Source organism: Colletotrichum jinshuiense, chromosome 3 (assembly GCF_051148585.1).
Source record: "Colletotrichum jinshuiense chromosome 3, complete sequence".
Lineage (NCBI taxonomy): Eukaryota > Fungi > Ascomycota > Sordariomycetes > Glomerellales > Glomerellaceae > Colletotrichum > Colletotrichum jinshuiense.
Window position 1 is genome coordinate 4,940,833 of NC_139310.1, and position 17,320 is coordinate 4,958,152.

The 17,320-nt window shown below is 56.0% G+C and overlaps 4 protein-coding genes across 4 annotated transcripts; 1 reads left to right on the forward strand and 3 right to left on the reverse strand.

The window, feature by feature from the left end:
- Positions 1-4,221: 4,221 nt before the first annotated feature.
- EsH8_III_001295 (uncharacterized protein) lies at positions 4,222-6,179 on the forward strand (the record flags this gene model as incomplete). Its single annotated transcript, XM_083263020.1, has 4 exons — positions 4,222-4,441; positions 4,532-4,998; positions 5,058-5,183; positions 5,250-6,179. 4 exons carry the CDS (start codon positions 4,222-4,224, stop codon positions 6,177-6,179), a joined length of 1,743 nt encoding a protein of 580 aa, XP_083123507.1.
- Positions 6,180-6,609: 430 nt separating this feature from the next.
- Positions 6,610-11,766, reverse strand: EsH8_III_001296 (LYR motif-containing protein; the record flags this gene model as incomplete). Its single annotated transcript, XM_083263021.1, has 7 exons — positions 6,610-8,382; positions 8,435-9,217; positions 9,547-9,637; positions 11,100-11,149; positions 11,208-11,270; positions 11,395-11,559; positions 11,710-11,766. The coding sequence occupies 7 exons, from the start codon at positions 11,764-11,766 to the stop codon at positions 6,610-6,612; spliced, it is 2,982 nt and encodes a 993-aa protein (XP_083123508.1).
- A 694-nt stretch (positions 11,767-12,460) lies between these two features.
- EsH8_III_001297 (S53 family peptidase) lies at positions 12,461-14,564 on the reverse strand (the record flags this gene model as incomplete). The annotated part of the gene is made up of 3 exons (XM_083263022.1): positions 12,461-12,509; positions 12,570-12,771; positions 12,824-14,564. 3 exons carry the CDS (start codon positions 14,562-14,564, stop codon positions 12,461-12,463), a joined length of 1,992 nt encoding a protein of 663 aa, XP_083123509.1.
- A 703-nt stretch (positions 14,565-15,267) lies between these two features.
- On the reverse strand, positions 15,268-16,640 carry EsH8_III_001298 (WD40-repeat-containing domain protein; the record flags this gene model as incomplete). The annotated part of the gene is made up of 2 exons (XM_083263023.1): positions 15,268-16,251; positions 16,305-16,640. The coding sequence occupies 2 exons, from the start codon at positions 16,638-16,640 to the stop codon at positions 15,268-15,270; spliced, it is 1,320 nt and encodes a 439-aa protein (XP_083123510.1).
- Between the last annotated feature and the right edge of the window lie 680 nt (positions 16,641-17,320).

Below are 17,320 nucleotides of genomic sequence, written 5' to 3' on the forward strand. Positions count from 1 at the left end.
CCGATTCAGCCCTGATAATCATCTCCCTGGTGGGGTTCTTCATCTTGTAGAACTCCTCACGGTGAAGATGCATCAAGACGGCCATCCTCGTGGCTATGCCGATATTGATCTTGCAAGAGTCAGTTTAGGCCGAGGCAGTCACTGCAGAGAACGACGTACATAGCTCCGATTTCTCCAGCCGCTCCCCTGCTGGGCGAGACTGAGCAAGTAGAAGGCCTGGCATCGTTCCAGCGTGGGTTCTTGATACAATTCGTTCAAGGCCAGGTTGCTGGCTCGTTCCATGAAGAAGTCGACTGCATTCATCTCCCCCTTGTACCTCTCGGTTAGAGCTGGCGAGAAGCGGGCCGAGACGCTGAGGATACTGTGCAGGAGGAAGACGCTGACAGAACGGTGATCCCGCTGCAGCTGTTGAGGGAACAGCTCCTTGGGGATGAAGCCCAGCTGGAAATACTTGCGCGTGAAGACGTGGACGGCGTCGATGATTTCGGGCAGCGGCGGGAGGAGCTCCCATTCGTCGACGGGTTTCCGGAGTGCCTGCGCGCCTGGCCCCCTGGGAATGGACGCTTCGGACGCGAGGCGCCGCGCCTTGTCGGCTTCTCGTTTGGCGGTCCTTTCGGCCCTCATACGAGGGTGCCGGTAATCGCGGTCATTATCCGGTTGACCACGTTGGGGGAAGACACTGGAGTCAGTTAGCCATGAGGCCGAGCGGAAGATATCGACCGACGTTGTCAGTACCAGTCACTCGCTTCCAGGCCCGCTTCCGCGCACGACTTGCAAGGCGGTTGTGCCTTGTCGTGCATGCATTTGCTCCGCATCCGCCGACATCTGCTCGTCGTTTTAGCTCGTTGAATCGCGGCTCACCGAGGTGATTCTCAAAGGGACAAACCTTCGGCAAGCAATTGGGGCTCTGCGCTTGACGGGTGGCTTCGGCCCTGTCTGCTGCGCGACAGGGTCAAGCGCGCCAAAAGAGTCGCTCCTCACACTCACGCTGGCGTTCATGTCCAATGCCGTCAGGCTTGGTTTGGCGTCTTCATCGAGATCCATTGCACATCAGGGGGCGCGACTTCGCCCAGCTTCGAGGCCTGCCAGTTTGTGCCTGTATCCGTATGCAGGCAGGCAGGTTGTCAGACAAGCAGACCGAAGCTGCGGGGATGTGGAACTGGCCCTCGACCTGTGGGAACGGGGATCTTGGGGATCTGACACGAAGGATTGGGTCGGGGGGTAATCAAGGCCAAAAGAAAAAGAAAAGGCCAATCACACCAGCGGTCCAGGGAGCTGGGATCGCTAGACAGGACGTGGGGGTGAGCAGAAAATTATACGGAGAAAAGATGGTAGTTGAGGTCGATGACATTCCAAATATCGAAGAAGAACAGGCGAGGCGCACGGGAGCGATTGTCTTTAGCCAGGCGGTGATCTTTTCCAGATTCCTACAAATGATTGAGTGCCCAAATCTGTCAGGCTCTGGCCCTGTTGGTGGCCCCCTGAGAAATTCAGGCGTGTGTTTAGAGTTTACCGGCTGTTCGCTCAGGGCGCGCCAGGGATCGGCACTGGAATCTGAACCTGCGGCCGAGTCGATGGCGTCAAGCGGACCTAATCCAGGGGAGGAAACGTTACGTTACGGCCGTGATGGAAATGGTTTTGATTAAGCAACCGGGCGATACGATACCGATGCCAGGCAGAACCTTGGGCAAGACCCACGAAGCAACCAGCGGGCGATTTGCGAACACGGGGGTTCGGCTGGCTGGTGGTGAGCTTGGTATCGGTATCCACCTGCAATGGAGAGGAATGCCAAGCGCAGAGAGAGACGGACCATGCGTCTCGTCCTCCTCCCTCTTTGAAGCTGCACAGACCACGGATTTGGGGTCGAAATGGGGAGACAAAGGGATTGGGACGTTGATGAAGGCTCCACAATAGCGAAAAACGGCCTTGTCTAGGTCGCTGGCGAAGCCTTCTCTTTCCGGGAGCAGTTCATGTCGTGTGGGAGTTGAGGCGTTGATACCTAGCCGTTCGAACCTCTGGCATCGGGGCGCGTCGGCTCCGCGAGTCAGTGTCGATGGGGGATTGATGAACGTCATGCACAAAATAGGGTAGGTAGGTAGTTGGGGAAGAACCGCCGGCGGGATGATTCCACACTACTCTGTACGGCAGTCTCCATAAATCACAAGGTAGCGTTGGATGGGGGCCAGAACCAAGAACTAGTGGACACTAGAGAATGCAGACGGGGGGTTGCAACACATTGTATAGTAATCATTTTTGTTGGCTACTTCCATTGTCGCATTTCGCTGCCGCCCTGGCCCCCAACTCATCGCGTCCAGGGCAGACCCGCTCGTCTTCGTCGTCCAGTCCAACTAGACTTGGGCATTTGTATGAAGGCCGGGGAGTAATAAAAACCATCCCGGATGCGATTGGGCCATGGGCTCGGGCCTGTTCGTGTCTGATCGGTTGCAATAGCCCTTTGCAGAGTAGTCCAGTTGGGCAGTGAGACGTGCTGGCCTTCCTCCGCTGCAGGGACCGACAGTCCTACCACAGTTAGAGCATAACTCTATTTTGCTGTGGTTAAACGGATGATTTCGAGTATAAAAAGACGCGGTTGGGGTGATTAGCTGCTCGCCAAACCATCAGCCCATTGAAGCTCCGCTAGTGCTGGTGGAGTAAATTTTGTTGGTCTTTGCAGTGCCCACGGACTCTAGCCTACCCGCCCGGGTGCCGAAGCGTTGTTGGTATATTATTCAATCCAGCGGGCCGCTAGATATCCAGTTATCGCCGCCTTGGCGTATTTGGATGGATATCCGGCTGCTCGGTACCTGTCTAATCCAGTTTGGATTTGCCGTGAGACATGGACGGGGGAAGCTGCCAAGGCTGAAGGCTCTTGTCTGCATCGTCGAAGCTAGAGGCTTGTGACATGGGGTGATCGTGAGCCTGCATTTGAAGGCAGTCAGTGGAGCAGCAGATGTAGGCTTATCACACCCAAACCTGACTGGGTAATACTCCATCAACAGACATGAATTTGTAAATAAATAGATAAATAAGATTTAAGGGGTCACTGTTAAAGTGTATCAGCGAGAGTGACGGCTAAAACAATCACAGATGGAATGCAAATAACAAATCTGCTGCAAGTCTTTAGTTAGGTGACCATGGATTACCAGGTAGACAGAAAAGCGATAATGAAGGGGCTGGCTCTTAAGCCACAAGAAAGTAGACAGCTACCTAGCTGCGCCATGTCTGTGCGGCTGGTGTGTGGCTTGTGCCCTGCGCGATCCACTTTCTATCATGCCTGTTATTGCCAACCAGTGGTAACATGACCGAGATGCTCCAGGGTCATACTATTCAGATTCGAAGTGTCAGAAGCCCTTCTTTTTTGCTCAATTACCTCTACTATTATCGTAGGATCCTCTGGCAAATTCCCTTCATCCCAAGATTTTCAAGAATCAGGGCTTCGTCTGACAAGGTGGTCATCATCAGCAGGAAGCTCTAGAGAAGAGTATGTAACAGGTGTATCAACCCAACCTCTTGTCTCTCGTTTGCCCCAGGCTTCTCTTGTCCCGCTGCAATGCACCAAGCTCAGATCCAGCCAATCCAGCAAAAAGAGACATATTCCCCGGATTTTCTGCCTTCGAAGACCCCAACCGGATGACCGGCAGCCGCAATGACAGCTACTCACGCCTTTCGGGCAGGTCGACGACGCATCTACCCCATCCTTCGGTACTTGGTACCCCGAAGTCGGGGTAATCCATGTCAATTGCTCAGCTACTAGCTCCAGGAACTCGGGGTTTGCTTGGCGATCTCGTAAACCTAGATGCTCTCGGTGCCTCTCCAATCTCCCAATCCCCCGAAAAAACGAGGTGTCTATATTTCCACTTATCACCGCCCGCCGTTCACGACAGCTCCAGTGCGGAGAACGGGGTAGTACCCTGCTCTGGTATGTGCCGCCGTTGACAGCTGACGTCCCCAGGACTGAAAACTGCTTCGATCGTGGGCTAGTAGCTAATTAGCTATGCGCTTCCCCACGAACCGCGAGGGGTAGAATGAGGAGGTGAGCGGCTCCAATGTGCCGGGTATGCGGCTCAAGGCTTGTTTTTGCTTGGGGGTTACTCCGGGGTCTTGAGTCGCGAAGAAATATTTAGCTGCTCGCAGTGCCCATCGTGGGTTGGGAGGATTGTTAGCTCGCCGATTGTGAAACTGCGTTTGGTTGCCAATTTTCACATCAAAAGCCCGGACAAGATGAGAAGCAACCTTTTCGCCGCCGCCCTCGCGGGCCTCGTCTCCAACGCGGTCGCCGCACCGGCCAAGGCTGAGCCCTTCCTCACGCAGGTCAACAACCAGACATGGATCATTGGCAACGATGTCTGGAACATGACCCAAGGGCTAAAGTACGGCGTGAAGCTGTACTACAAGGACCGCGACCTTGTCGGAAATGCCGTCGGCCACTACGTCAGCTACAGTACGCGAGTCCCTCGAAGACCTCTCTTTGATCCGCAGGCTGGATCTTGACCACGAGAGAGCACCGTATACTGACACTCCATCTGAACAGACGGCGCCGCCAATGACATTGCCTGGTCCTCCGCCAGCATCGTCAAGAAGGGCACCCACGAGGGGACGCCATTCATCGACGTAAAGTTCACCGCAAACGACGGCGACTTCCACTGGGTCATCTTCCAAGGCCTCGCTGGCGCCTACCAGTACTTTGTCAACCGCGACCTGCCTACCTTGGGCGAGTTCCGCACCCTTTGGCGCCTCGACAACACCACCTTCCCCAAGGGCAAAACCGACCTTCACGACAAGGAGCTGCCGCACCTGAGCGACTACCTCCCCGAGAACAAGGTCCAGGACGAGACCTGGCGCACCCCGGACGGCACAGGATACATCACCAAGTACGACTTTTCCGACTTCATCCGCACGCAAAAGTACTACGGCGTTTACGGCGATGAGACCGGCAGCTGGTATATCAACGCCGGCAAGGACTACTACAATGGTAATCACTTGAAGCAGGAGCTCATGGTATGTTGCCGTCTACTAACCCGTGCTTTGGATCCTGTTCCCGTTCTAATAGACCGCAGGTTCACCGAGAGAGCGCCACCGGTGATGCCGTTCAGCTTAACATGATCCACGGAACACACTTCCAGGTCTCTGCCGTCGACGAGTTCCCCGTCGGCAAGATGTGGGGTCCCTGGCTCTGGTACCTGGTGTGTATACCCGCAGGTCTTTCGCGTGTATTGCTCCAACCAAACTGACACTTTCCCCTCCCCTAGAACGATGGTTCCAAGTCCGACGCCGAGGCCCGCGCCGCCTCTGAGTTCGCCGCCTGGCCCTACCCCTGGCTCGACGACTCGGCCTACCAATCCCGCGGCACCGTCAAGGGCAAGCTCCTCCTCTCCGACGGCCGCCCCGCCGCCGGCGCCGCCGTCTTCCTCGGCGACAACCACCCCAGCAAGACCGCCCTCGACATGGGCTCCGACTACTACTACACGACCTACGCCGACGCCTCGGGCTCCTTCGAGATCCCGCACGTCCGCACCGCCTCCGCAGGCTACGCCCTCCAGGCCTGGTCCGCCGGTGGCGACCTCGCCGACGTGACCACCCACATCATCTTCAACGACGTCAACGTCGCCGCCTCGGAGACGACAGACCTGGGCACCTTGAACTGGGCCGTCTCGACGCGCAAGAAGCTTTTCCAGGTCGGCGACTTCGACCGCACCTCGCTCGGCTTCGCGCACGGCGGCGACCCGTACTTCGGCCACGCCATCATCGCCTCCTGCCCGGAGAACATCGTCTACCGCGCCGGCTGCTCCCAGCCCAGCGACTGGTGCTACGGCCAGACGTACAAGGGCAACTACACCGTCAGCTTCAAGATCAAGGAGATCCCCTCGCCCGCGCCCGAGCAGGCGAACCTCATCGTCTCCCTCGCCGGCTACTCCACTGGCGTCAGCAGCGTCATCCTCGCCAACGGGCAGCAGGTCGGCAACCTCACGAGCGGGGCCGTCGGCGTCGACTCGACGTCCGGCCTGCTCAACGACCCCTCGGCGTACCGCAGCGCGACGGCCGCCGGCGAGTGGCGCTTCTTCCAATTCCCCGTCCCCGGCGCGCTGCTGAAGCAGGGCGAGAACGAGGTCACGTTCCAGCTGACGCGGAACACCACATGGAGGGGTTTTATCTGGGACAGCATTGTCCTGGAGTGGTAAAAATGTTAAAAAAAAATCAGCTTAATGTGTTATTGTAACTGGATCTTATTTGTACATACCTCCCATACTTCAAGTATATATATGTATCTGTGTATCAGTAAACAAGGCAAATAATCAGGAGCGTATAGCCTGCTCGAGACGATCTTTTTTTTTTTTTTTTTAAAATATTTTACTTCCGATCCTTGTGGTTCAGGTCACTGGGCATAAAACGGACTGTGAATAATTCTCATGACGCTTGAAAAAGCCACCGTCTCAGGAGGGTGGTGTCCGTGTTCCGAACCATACATCTAACACAACTCCATCATACATGTACACTATAAGATGACTTCGTGCGCTTCCAAATACTTTCAAAATACTTCCGATACCCAACGCCTCTCCACCAAGTATAATCTCTTCAAACTCCCCAAAAATCCCGCCCGGGGTAGATAATCTAGGCGTCAGCCGCTGGCGCAGGCGCGTCGGCCGTCGCGTCTGCCTTCTTTTCCGCCTCCTTTTCCGCCTCTTCTGCGGGTGCCGCCTCTGCGCTCGCGGGGGGCTCAGTTGCCGGCGCCGCATCTGCATCCGCGGGGGCCACAGGGGCATTATCGGGTGCAGGGGGCGTGGCAGTTGTCTCGGGAGCGTCCTTCGGCGCCTCCGCCGGCTCCTCCGCAGGCTTCTCCGGCTCAATTGGCGGGACTTCGGGCAAAGGCACGGGGTTGGCAACCTCTGGAAGCTCGGCCGGCTCAGGGTGCGGGGCCGCGGGGGGTTCGGGAACCGGGGACTTGCCGATCTCGGCTTGGCGGTCCAGCTCAGTCTCCAAGCCGGCGAGCAGATCCGGCACATCGTCCTCTGCCACCATGGGGACTTCGGCAATGGATGGCGGGATCGACTCGGCTTCGGCAGTCGGTACTTCGACCGGGACTTCGGCCGGCGCCTCTGCCAGAGCTTCAACGGGTGCTGCTGGGGCTTCAATCGGTACGTCGATTGGTGCTTCGGCTGGCGCATCAACGAATGTTTCCACGGGTGCCTCGGCAGGTGCTTCAACAGCTGCTTCAACAGCCGCTTCAACTGGTGTTTCAACTGGTACTTCAACTGGTACTTCGGCGGGCGCTTCGACTGGCACCTCAACCGGAATTTCGGGTGGAATATCAGCCGCTGCCACTACTGGAGGCTCGATAGGGGCTGGCGGTTCGGGCAGTGCCGCTGGAGACTTCGCCGGAGATTTCGCTGGCGACTGAGCTGGCTCGGAAGGTTGCTCGAGCACAGGCGGTGCAGATGGCACATCCTCAACTACAGGAGCACCAGACTCCGCTTCAGGAGCAGGAGCAGGAGCAGGAGGCTCTTCAATGCTCGTTGGCGGAACCGGGGTGCTATCCTCATCCTGTTCCATCATGTCCTCGACGGCAGGAGCTGGCAGTTCCTCGGCGGACGGCACCTCCGAGGTTGAAATAACATCGGGAATCTTAGGAGTATCAGAAGCCTCGGAGGCCTGGGCTGTTCCGAGTTCTTCAGGAATGTCCAAGGCCATGAGATCTTGAGGGGCGTCGTTCGATGCCACTGTCTGGTCGCCGCTTTCTAACCGCGTGCCAGAAGCCTCGGTCTCTGCCGTCGTGGCTAGGGAGAAAGTGGACCTGGTCTCTGCCATTGGGGAAACAATGTCGCCGACCTTTTCGGCGGGTGGAATGAATGTTGCATCTTGAACGTCCTCGGCCATTGTATCGACAGGGGGCTGGTCAGGTATAGCTGCTGCATCCACCGGCTCGGTGGGCGCTTGTGAAGCAGGCTCAGGCCCATCGGCCATAGGCACATCTGCCTGCTCAGGCTCGCTCTTCGGGACCAAGGCTTCTGCAATAGGGGAAAACTGCGTGGGTGGCTCCGTTGGAGAAGGTAAGACCACATTCTTGAGAGGGCTTCCCTTTGGCGACGAGTTCGCCAGATGAGGCGGGGCGAGGTTGATTGGATTGGGCGGCAGCGCCGCTCGTTTCGGTACAGGCGATTCGGGGTCGGTCAACTCGGTCAAGGTGTCCACGGTTGGTGTAGGTACGGTCGGAGACGCGTCCGTCATTTCCTGGTCTTGACTATCCGTGTTCTCGCCGTCGCGCTGCTCTTCATCTCCATCATCGCCGTCCTCGCCATCGTCACCATCATCGTCGCCGTCTTCCTCGTCGTTGTCGGCCATCTCGCTGTCGGGGTTGTTCGAATCTTCCCGCTCCTGCTTGACAGCCTAAGAACATGTTAGTGACGGTCTTGAAACGCAAGTAGCCATTGGTACTTACGGCATCAGCTCCTTCAGCACCCTCAACCTTGGGCTCAGCAGGCGCGCCATCTGCCAGTGGCGCAGCATCCGGCGCCCCGGATGCCGGCGCAGGCAAGGGCAGAATCTTCTTCTTGCGACCACGACCAGGGCCGGGCTTGTTCTTCTTCTTGGGCGGCGGCGGTCGTCGGGCACGCTGGGGCTGGGCTTGCGCAGGATCAACAGCCGCGACTGACACCACCGTCGTGGAGATGATCTCGCCCTCCACCGCCTGACCCGCCTGCAGCGTAATCTCTTGCGTGTACGGGTTGCCAGCAGCATCAACCCTCCGCACAGTGGCCTTAGTAACTGTCGCGCCGGGCGCATGGCTGGTAACCGTCTTGGACGAGATCGTGACAGTGCCCTTTCTGCGCTTCGCGAGATGCGACACGGGAGAGCCCTCCGAGTTGCGGTTGATCTGCTTCCACACCTTGATCTGGAAGCCCTTGGAGCTGGCCTCGTCCTCCTTCTTCTCCGGCTTCTCGGCCACGGCGTCGGCGTCCGCCTCTTCTTCCTCTGCGGGAGCAGGACGCTTGTACAGGACGCCCGATCTCGCCGCGCGCAGCAAGTCCTGGCTGTGTTGCGGCAGGAGACCCGCGTCTTTCGGCATGCCCCACGGAAGCTCGACATCCCAGATGTCATTCTTCTGGGTCGTCTCGACCGGCGCGGGAGGCTCGACGCTCACCCATTCCTGACGCCATTGGCGGACGGGGAGGCCTTCAAAGTCATCGTGTTCGGTGTACCCGCTACGGTTCGCGCGTCGAGTCTACCCGTGATTCACGTGTTAGAGAGCTGGCCGGGTCGCGCATCGTGTTGCAAGATCGCGCCAATTGCTGGGAGACAGAACTTACGCCTGGCGCCATTTTTTCAAAATACTAATACAGACAGTAGACGATCACGGTATCCAAACGGTGGCCAAAGCTTGGCCGGGTCGAAGAGAGTCGCGAGGCGCGACACGAAGTTCGAGTCGGTTCGCGGTGTCGAGCTTGGTGACAATCGTCGCAAAGGCCTACAGGTTCCTCCGCCAATCTGGATCTGTCGCGACCAGAGTTTTGCGATGTGCGGCGCCAATTGAAGGAAAGCTATGCGACACACGCGGACGCTTTGGGGTGTTTCGTCGATGGACAAGCTGAACTGCAGCCACAGAGTGCTGAGATTGGCTCCACTACGGGACTTGGGTACCAGCCTTGTCGCGAACTCTAGCTTTTGGGAGGCTCGATTGGATCACGTGATTTATCACTTGACCTTCTTCCTCGGTCAGCATCGGTGAGTGCTCAGTCCGTCAACCACTCTCACTCTGCCTTTTTGTCAGCAATGTTAATTTGTTGTCCAAGTCACTGAGAAAATGAGAGTGTTTAAGAAGAATGAGAATAGGTAATGAGCTGATGGCCAATAGCTCATGTGATGATGATTCAGAAATGATCCGGATCGGTGACCAACTCACTTAACAGCATCAAGCATGGATTTCTTCGAACCTTGGGCCTCTGATTGTTCACTAAGATGACGTCTTCTGAATAACTAAGCCGCCGCCTCTGAATATTAAGCTATAAATCCATGACAATTACAGAGAAAACTGGGTCATATAAGGAAAACAGTAAGGAGATAAAACTCGGGAAATGTTAAGGGACGAGAAACCAAACCAGGTCCAAGGAGAAGAAAGCTTCTTTTGAATAGCATCCGTTGGCCCATGGATCGCTAGCAGATGACACATCATAGGGGTGTCTCAACTCGGGATTCATAAGGTGACTTGATATATTCAAGGCTTGAAGGGCCATATCTGCGCAGCACTAGCAATACTATATATAACGAATACTCTACGGCGGAACCTGTGATATCTACATTGTGATCTATCTTATGAGTGCAAGATCACGGCAGCTTTTGCTCGTTTTCATACTGGCCAGCTTCTGAGAGTGCAATCACCCGCGTCTTTTGCAGTGGGGCACGGAGCAACGACATGCCAAGTTCTATGCCGTCCTAGTCACCAATACCGCCTGTGCACAGCATGCCGACAGCAGCTTACCCAACCTGATGAGAAGAATACACGGCAGCGAGATTGAACGCAATATAGTCGATGGAGGAGCAGGTCACGAAGAGACGTCTGAAGCAGCCAGGGAGAGATCATAGCTAAGGGGCACTCTTTCAAAAGACGCGCAGAGGTTACGGTACAACGCGCGGTGGATGTCCGGCCTTCATCAAGTCTCAATCAACTAGAGCTCTCCGGCCATGGCCAGTTCTTGGCAAATGTGTTATCTCGTCACTTGGCTTGGGGATATGGGGTCGGCGAATCGAAGGGTTAAAGGCCCAGCACTCATAGAACTCCATTGCCATGTCTATAATGCCCAAAAGCCGTTCCAAAAAACACTCCGGAGTGGAGGCTGGCATGGGAGAGCCTCTCTTCCCATCCCCCGCTGTCTCGTCGCCCCCCGAAAAAGGTAGTAGTAGTTGGGAATCATGACCTTCGCCCCCTTCGATCCGCGCGGCATGTGGTGTACACTTTCTCTCCCCCGTGATATAGTACAAAGTCCGAGTTCGTTGCTCGGCGCATTAAGCGGCATCCCTGGCGATTTTTCTTCCTTTTAGTTCCAGCTAGAGCAGTACGTCAGCGACCGAATTCACGCCCGTGGGCGGGCTTGTAGGGCCAGACTCACCCCTGTTCCTTTTGCCTGACGATACCTCCCTTGTTGCCCTTTTGCTTGCCCTGTACCGACACATCAGCGTCGCGGTTCATAGTTTCCCGGATATCAAGATAGACTTACCGCGGCACCGCCCTCGACTACTAACCGGTCGAACTGGAAGAACTGGCTGACGACCGTTTGTCTCTGCTTCCGAGTTAGCTTCAAGCTCTGCACCTCCTACAGCCAACCCGGCTATTCTCCATGGACACAGCAGGTCCCTCATCGCAGAGAGACGGCGTGGGGAGGCCCTCAGAAGATAAAAACCCACCTTCAACCCCTGGAGCTCGTTCAATCCCTTCTGGATCAACTCCTGCACCTGCCGCGGGTCCTCGACGTGCTGGTGCTCCCTGAACGCATCCCTCGTCCGCCGCTTCGCATACTCGCGGAAGTTGTAGGCCGCAAACTGGTCTCCGGTCCTCAAAAGCTGGCGGTACTGTGGCGAGAAAGACAAAAAAAACCGTCAGCGAACCGTCTTCTCCGTGATATCTTGGCAACCATCTATTTTCCCCCTCCTTCCATCAAAAAGAAGGAAGCAGATGGGATTTGCATGCGAATTTTTGCGGGCCGGGGCGAGGAGGCTTACCAATGACCGAACCTGCTGCGGCGCATCGCCCTTGAGAGCTTGTATCGCCGTCGCCATCGTGTGCGCTGGGGGGTTCCGTCTGTATCTGTTGGTGGTGAACGGCGAGAGAAGAGGGGGTCGGGAAAAATTGCGCTGTGTGGCAGAGCGATTCGGTACTGCTGCGCAAAATGGGCAATATTTCGGAGGTGGAAGGCAGGAAGGCGGAGCGGACCTATGATGCAAACGCGGTCCCCTCGGCGTTTAGCCAGGTGGTCTCGGGGGGCGGCATTTTACTAATCCGCCGCCTCCCCGAAGCCGACCCTGTACCTCTCATTTTCGTCACCTCGATAAAGCTAGTCCCGTCCGCATGGGGAGGAATACATTGGAGTACATTCCGTGCAAGTCAACCATCAGGTTTAGACTTATCACGGACACCATCACCGGAGTCTGATTTAATGATTTCGATGCGAATTGGCATAAATTGCGGCCTTCCCCTTCCTGTCTCATCCCAATACATCAAGAGGCCCTTGCGATCGCACGGCTCTCAGCATCTGAAGCCATAAAAAAATATCCTTTCCCTCCCAATATGCTTTCGTGTAAGTACTCTCTATTAATGCTTAATTATCTACAAGGCTGGCCTCTGTGGTATCCTGATCCCGCAGCTCACCAGTCCGCGCGGCCGAATAAGGGGCACCGTGTGTGTATGGTTTTAACCCGCATTTATGCACGTTCTGCGCCGAACACCCCGTCCGTGGTTGCCCATTGTTTTACATTACGGCAAGCTCATGAAGAGCTTCTCCATCTCAGGATAATTAGGTGTGCTGCCGAGGTGTTAGCAAACAAGTTTGTCTGGCGGCCGGGAGAAGTGTGCTTTGGCTTACCCCATGCCAGTGACGGGATCCCATCCCTCTACTGCCGAAAAGCCCTTGGTACCGCAGCCCGGGTTGTCTCCGTTCGTGACGTCGTTGAGAATCTCAGGGTGGGCATAAAGAGTAGGGTTGATGAAGCCGACGGGCTTCTTGCCCGCCTCAATACGCTTCTCGTTGATCATGTTGACGATGGAGCCAACAACAGGTGCCGATGCTGCAATACGCGTCAGTAATTATACATACAAGCGTGTGACTAGGAAGCTTACCAGATGTGCCAAAGGATAACGAGAACTTGCCATTGACAGCCGTCACGTAGTTGGCGCCGTTGGCAGAAATATCGGGGAAGCCACGTACGACCTTGGAGTTGTTGTAGCGATCTGCGCCATAGGGTGGCGCGTTCTTGTTGTAGTACTCCTGCATCATGGACTTTTGGTAATCGGGGATGGCAAAGACATTAGAGAAGCCGCCGCCGGAGAAGATGGCCTTCTGGCAGGCACTCTCGGGGGTATGGACAGTAGATCCCTCCAGAATCTGCGTGGCACCGACGGACGTGACCCACGGGCAACCTCCAGGGAACGAAGGGTTGAAGATGCCGTTCTTGCCCTCGTTGTAGGCGCCCGTGTCGGAGTCGATGCATTGCTGGCCGTTACCGCCAACACCCGAGTCGCCGGAGGAGTACAGAACAGTAACGCCCGCCAGGCCAAGCTTCATGTACTCGTTGCACTGGCGCTCGACATACTTGCGGCCGAGATCTGCCTCGTTGAAACCGTAACTCGTGGAGATGACATTGACCATGGGCACTGACCCGCAAACCTTGGAGTCGTATTGCCCATCAATGTTGGGGTCCTTTGAGCCACCTCCCTGGAAGTTGCAGTAGCTGCCGTCGATGGCGTCGAGGAAGTTGTTGAAGCTTGCACCTTGGTTCAAGTCTCCTACTTGGTATAGGGTCGCCGTCTGGGGGTAGATCATGGCCATGGCAAACTGCAGATCAAGAGATGACTCTCCGTTGAATCTGAAGCTCTGGTTCTGCGTCTGAATCACGGCGTTTCCGACAAGAGAGACGATAGGAGTCTTGCCCTTGAGCCGGGGCTCGAATTCGTTGAAGTACATGTCCAAGTCTGACTGAAGGAAAGCCTGCGGCGTGTACTCAACAATGCCGAGGGTGTTGTTGGACGCCTTCAATGAGCCGTGAGGGGTAGCGTAGAGCGCACGCAGACAATCCGGAGTGATCATGGCGTCGCACTGGCTCAGATCCATGAGGGCGTTCATGACGACTGCGCCCTGCTTCGGCCTGAAGCTGCTGTCCGGGGAACCCTGAATGGCGGGAGACTTGCCGCCCTTAGCGGCAACCTCTCGTGTCTCGAGAAGTTCCCTCTTCTTGAGCTGTCGCTTCTTCAGTTCTTCGACATGTTCTTCCGAGAGCTCGTGCTTGGTGTTCTTTCGCTGCTCTCCAATTCGCTGATCAAAATGAACCGTCGGGGTGATCATGTCGATATGTTGGACCAGGTGCTCCGGAACGTGGTACTTGTCGCAAGCAACATGGACGTGGCCTTGCTCGTGCTTGTAGACATGGTACTCCGTCTTCAAAAGTCGCTCGACCTCGCCAGCTGTGCCGTTGAATTGGATCCAATTGCGTCCTTTGGAGAGCTCAACGCGTTCGCGCTGGATGCCTTCGCTCTCAAGCCATTGCATGACGAGAGCTATGGTCTCCTGCTTTGGAGCAAACATCTCAACGATTTCCGCATGAGACCAATGCTTGCCGTAGTTGGGGGAGTCGGGATGCGCCACATTGTTCATGAACTCGTTTGCGCGGTGCAGATTGGACTGGGCAAGACCGATCCGGACCGGCAGCCTGGCCATAGTGTGCAAGCGGTGGTTCTTGACCCATTCTCTTCGTGCGGGATGCTTCTCTTCGTGCACAACGTGGCTGTGCGACCGCGACACTGGGTTCGCAGTAGACACTGCCGCAAGGGCAGTGAAGAGGGTGGCAACAGCGCTTATCTTCATCGTGTCTTCTGTTGTCGTCTTTGTCGTCGAACTTCTACCTCACTTCGCACATGGAATCGAACCAAAGTGACAGGAACCAAGTGACGAGGCTGGCTATTTGTTGATATTTTAGTAGCTGTCGTCCAGTCATGACAATCCTTACTGACGCGAGGTACCAGCTCCAGACACAACAAATCCGAAACCGGTTTCAAAGGGATCCTGTGGGCGGTATGTCTGGTGGTGGCCATTCCAAACGAACACTTGGTGAACCGCAGCCTGTGCGCATGGGATCCTGTGGCAAAGAGGGAACACCTCTTACAAGTGCAGTTTCTCCAAACCACGGGCCCCGGGCTGAGGAACTGTTGCGCGGCTCATGGAGCCGGACTGATGTCGGTAGGTCATGTCAGGGATTGATTAATAAGAGGACGGTATCCGACTCTCAGGGCGAGGTGTTCTAAACAATCGTCTGATATTGGAGAGGACCAGCGTAACTTCTGGGCGTTTGCTAAACATGGTGATCCGCGGCCGATTCGTGCTGTTCATGCGAAACGGACGATCAAGCTTCACTTTTTGTTTTTGCTCAGGATGGATGCGATTCCGATAAAAAGTCATTAAATGACTCAGGAGGCGGAGAGAAAGTGATTATTTTTTTGGTTTTTGGATAAGGGCAGCTGAAGGCTCGAGCCGCCATCTGGAATCCAGGTGAGGGAAACATGAAACGCCCTCAGGCATGGGACGACTTGGCTTCGACATACCGCTCCATGGTGAGCTTTTGCAATGCCCGCTGCTCATTGATGATTTCCCACAACTCGTCCGTTTGCTTTTGCATCTCCTCATCGTCGACCGGCTGCGCCTGAGTCTCTTGGAACGAGAGAATGGCGGCTTCAAGCACGTCATTAGGCAAGCCATAGCCATGGAGCATCTTGTTAAATCTAGTCTCTTGCTCGAGACCCGTGCTCAATTGAGACGTAAATGTGTATTGTCGCTCGGCCTGGGTCGGCTTAACCACTGCAGCAGGTTTTGTGGACCGGGGAGTTTGCAACGGGGGCGGAAACACCAAGTTCGTTACAGAGGCGTTGAGGTCTGTCAACTCTGTAGGGTGCCCGTTCTCGGTCAATTGCCATTGCAAGATCTTGCCCTTGGTGTGGCCAGACAAGACTGTTGTGGCATCATAGTTCAGCGCCAAGCACGAGGCTGGACCGGCATCTTCATCAGCGAGTCCGATCGGCGACTTGACTTGCACGACGGTGGAAGGCGATTCGGTACATCGCGGGCCAATGAGCGGCTTGTCCCCGAGCAGCTCTACGAGGTAGAGCGATCGGTCCTCGGATGAAACGAAGACGGCACGGGCGCAGGGATCCATGGAAACGCAGAGCGGAGCCGTGGGGAACAGGAGAGTGCGCAGAACTTCACCCGTTTGATAGTTCCAGATGATGCAGGTCTTGTCCTTGCTGGATGACACGCAGATGCTGGTTTCTGAGTTGACACTGCGGCTGACAGCGAGCGACGTAATGGCAGCCCTGTGGTTAGAAAGAGTGCGGTCGGGCTCGTTCTCGACTGCAGCATTCAACTCCAAGAGACGGGACAACGTCCACACCTGGATATTGGAGTCGTCGGAGCCCGTGAGGAGGTGGTGAGGAGTTACAGCCAAGCACGACACGGCCTGGACATGGCACGGCGGCGTGGTCATTTGGCGACCAGTGCAAGTCTGTTGTTTCGTTAGCGATACGAGCTGGTTTCCTCCCGAAGGGAAGTATCTACCTCCCACAGAATCAATCTGCCTTCCGAAGTTCCCAATGCCAAGACATCGTCGATCAGCGCCAAGCTGCGGATGCGCTCCGGGAAGGTGACGGTTGTTTCCTGGATGCCACGCGACCTCGAGTAGACATGGACCTGGGACTTTTCATGCTGGGCGGCGAAGACGTGCGAGTCACTGACAGCCAGGCAGTTGACCGGGGTCGAACTCTTCTTCAGAGTCGACTTGACAGCATAGCTGGGGCTGAGCGTGTGGGCGTATATGCCAACATCCTTGGAGACGGCCGTATTCGCCGTGATAGGCGGTCCGCAGATGCACGAATAGAACTCTTCCGACAGCATGGTGGAAGTGAGTGACGACAGGGCGCGGTCCGGAATATGGCGAAGGCCGGCTGGGTGCGTTCCCACTTGGGTCGTTTGGTGTGCTGCGAAGGCCGTCCGAGAGCGGCTCTGACCCCGGATCCTCGGGTGGAAGAACGCAAGGGGTAAAAGAGAGACCAGACGGCTCTCGCGGCAAGGCTCAAGAACAGACTCCGGAGGCGAGGGCCACGAGGGACGACAAGAACCGTGCTCGAAAGCGACTCAGTGCCACGAGACTTCGAGAAGACGGCGACGGCGACTAGCCAGTAAGAATATCCCGAGTCTTCGTGGCCACGTTTGGGGGGCTTGATGATGGACTCGGATCTCTTTCTCTGAGTGAGTGTGGTAGACACAAAGACGGAGGCGCTGGACCGGGAAAAAGGGCTGTTTGCGATTGGTTCGTCAAAAAAGGAAGAAGAAAAATAAAAAGAGCCGATATTATTTGAGGCGTATATGACACGCCAGCGCACTGGTGGCTTTGAGACAGCAGTTGTTAAAGCTTGCAAGATGTGATGTGTCGTTGACACTTGATGAGGCTGGCCTGCGATGCGATGTACAGAGACGATGAAAAAATTCGAGCCCACTCAAAATTCATTATCGATAGAGACCGCGGCCGCGGGACTGGAGCGCGGAGAGGGAAAGGCGCGGCCGCCCCACCGCGG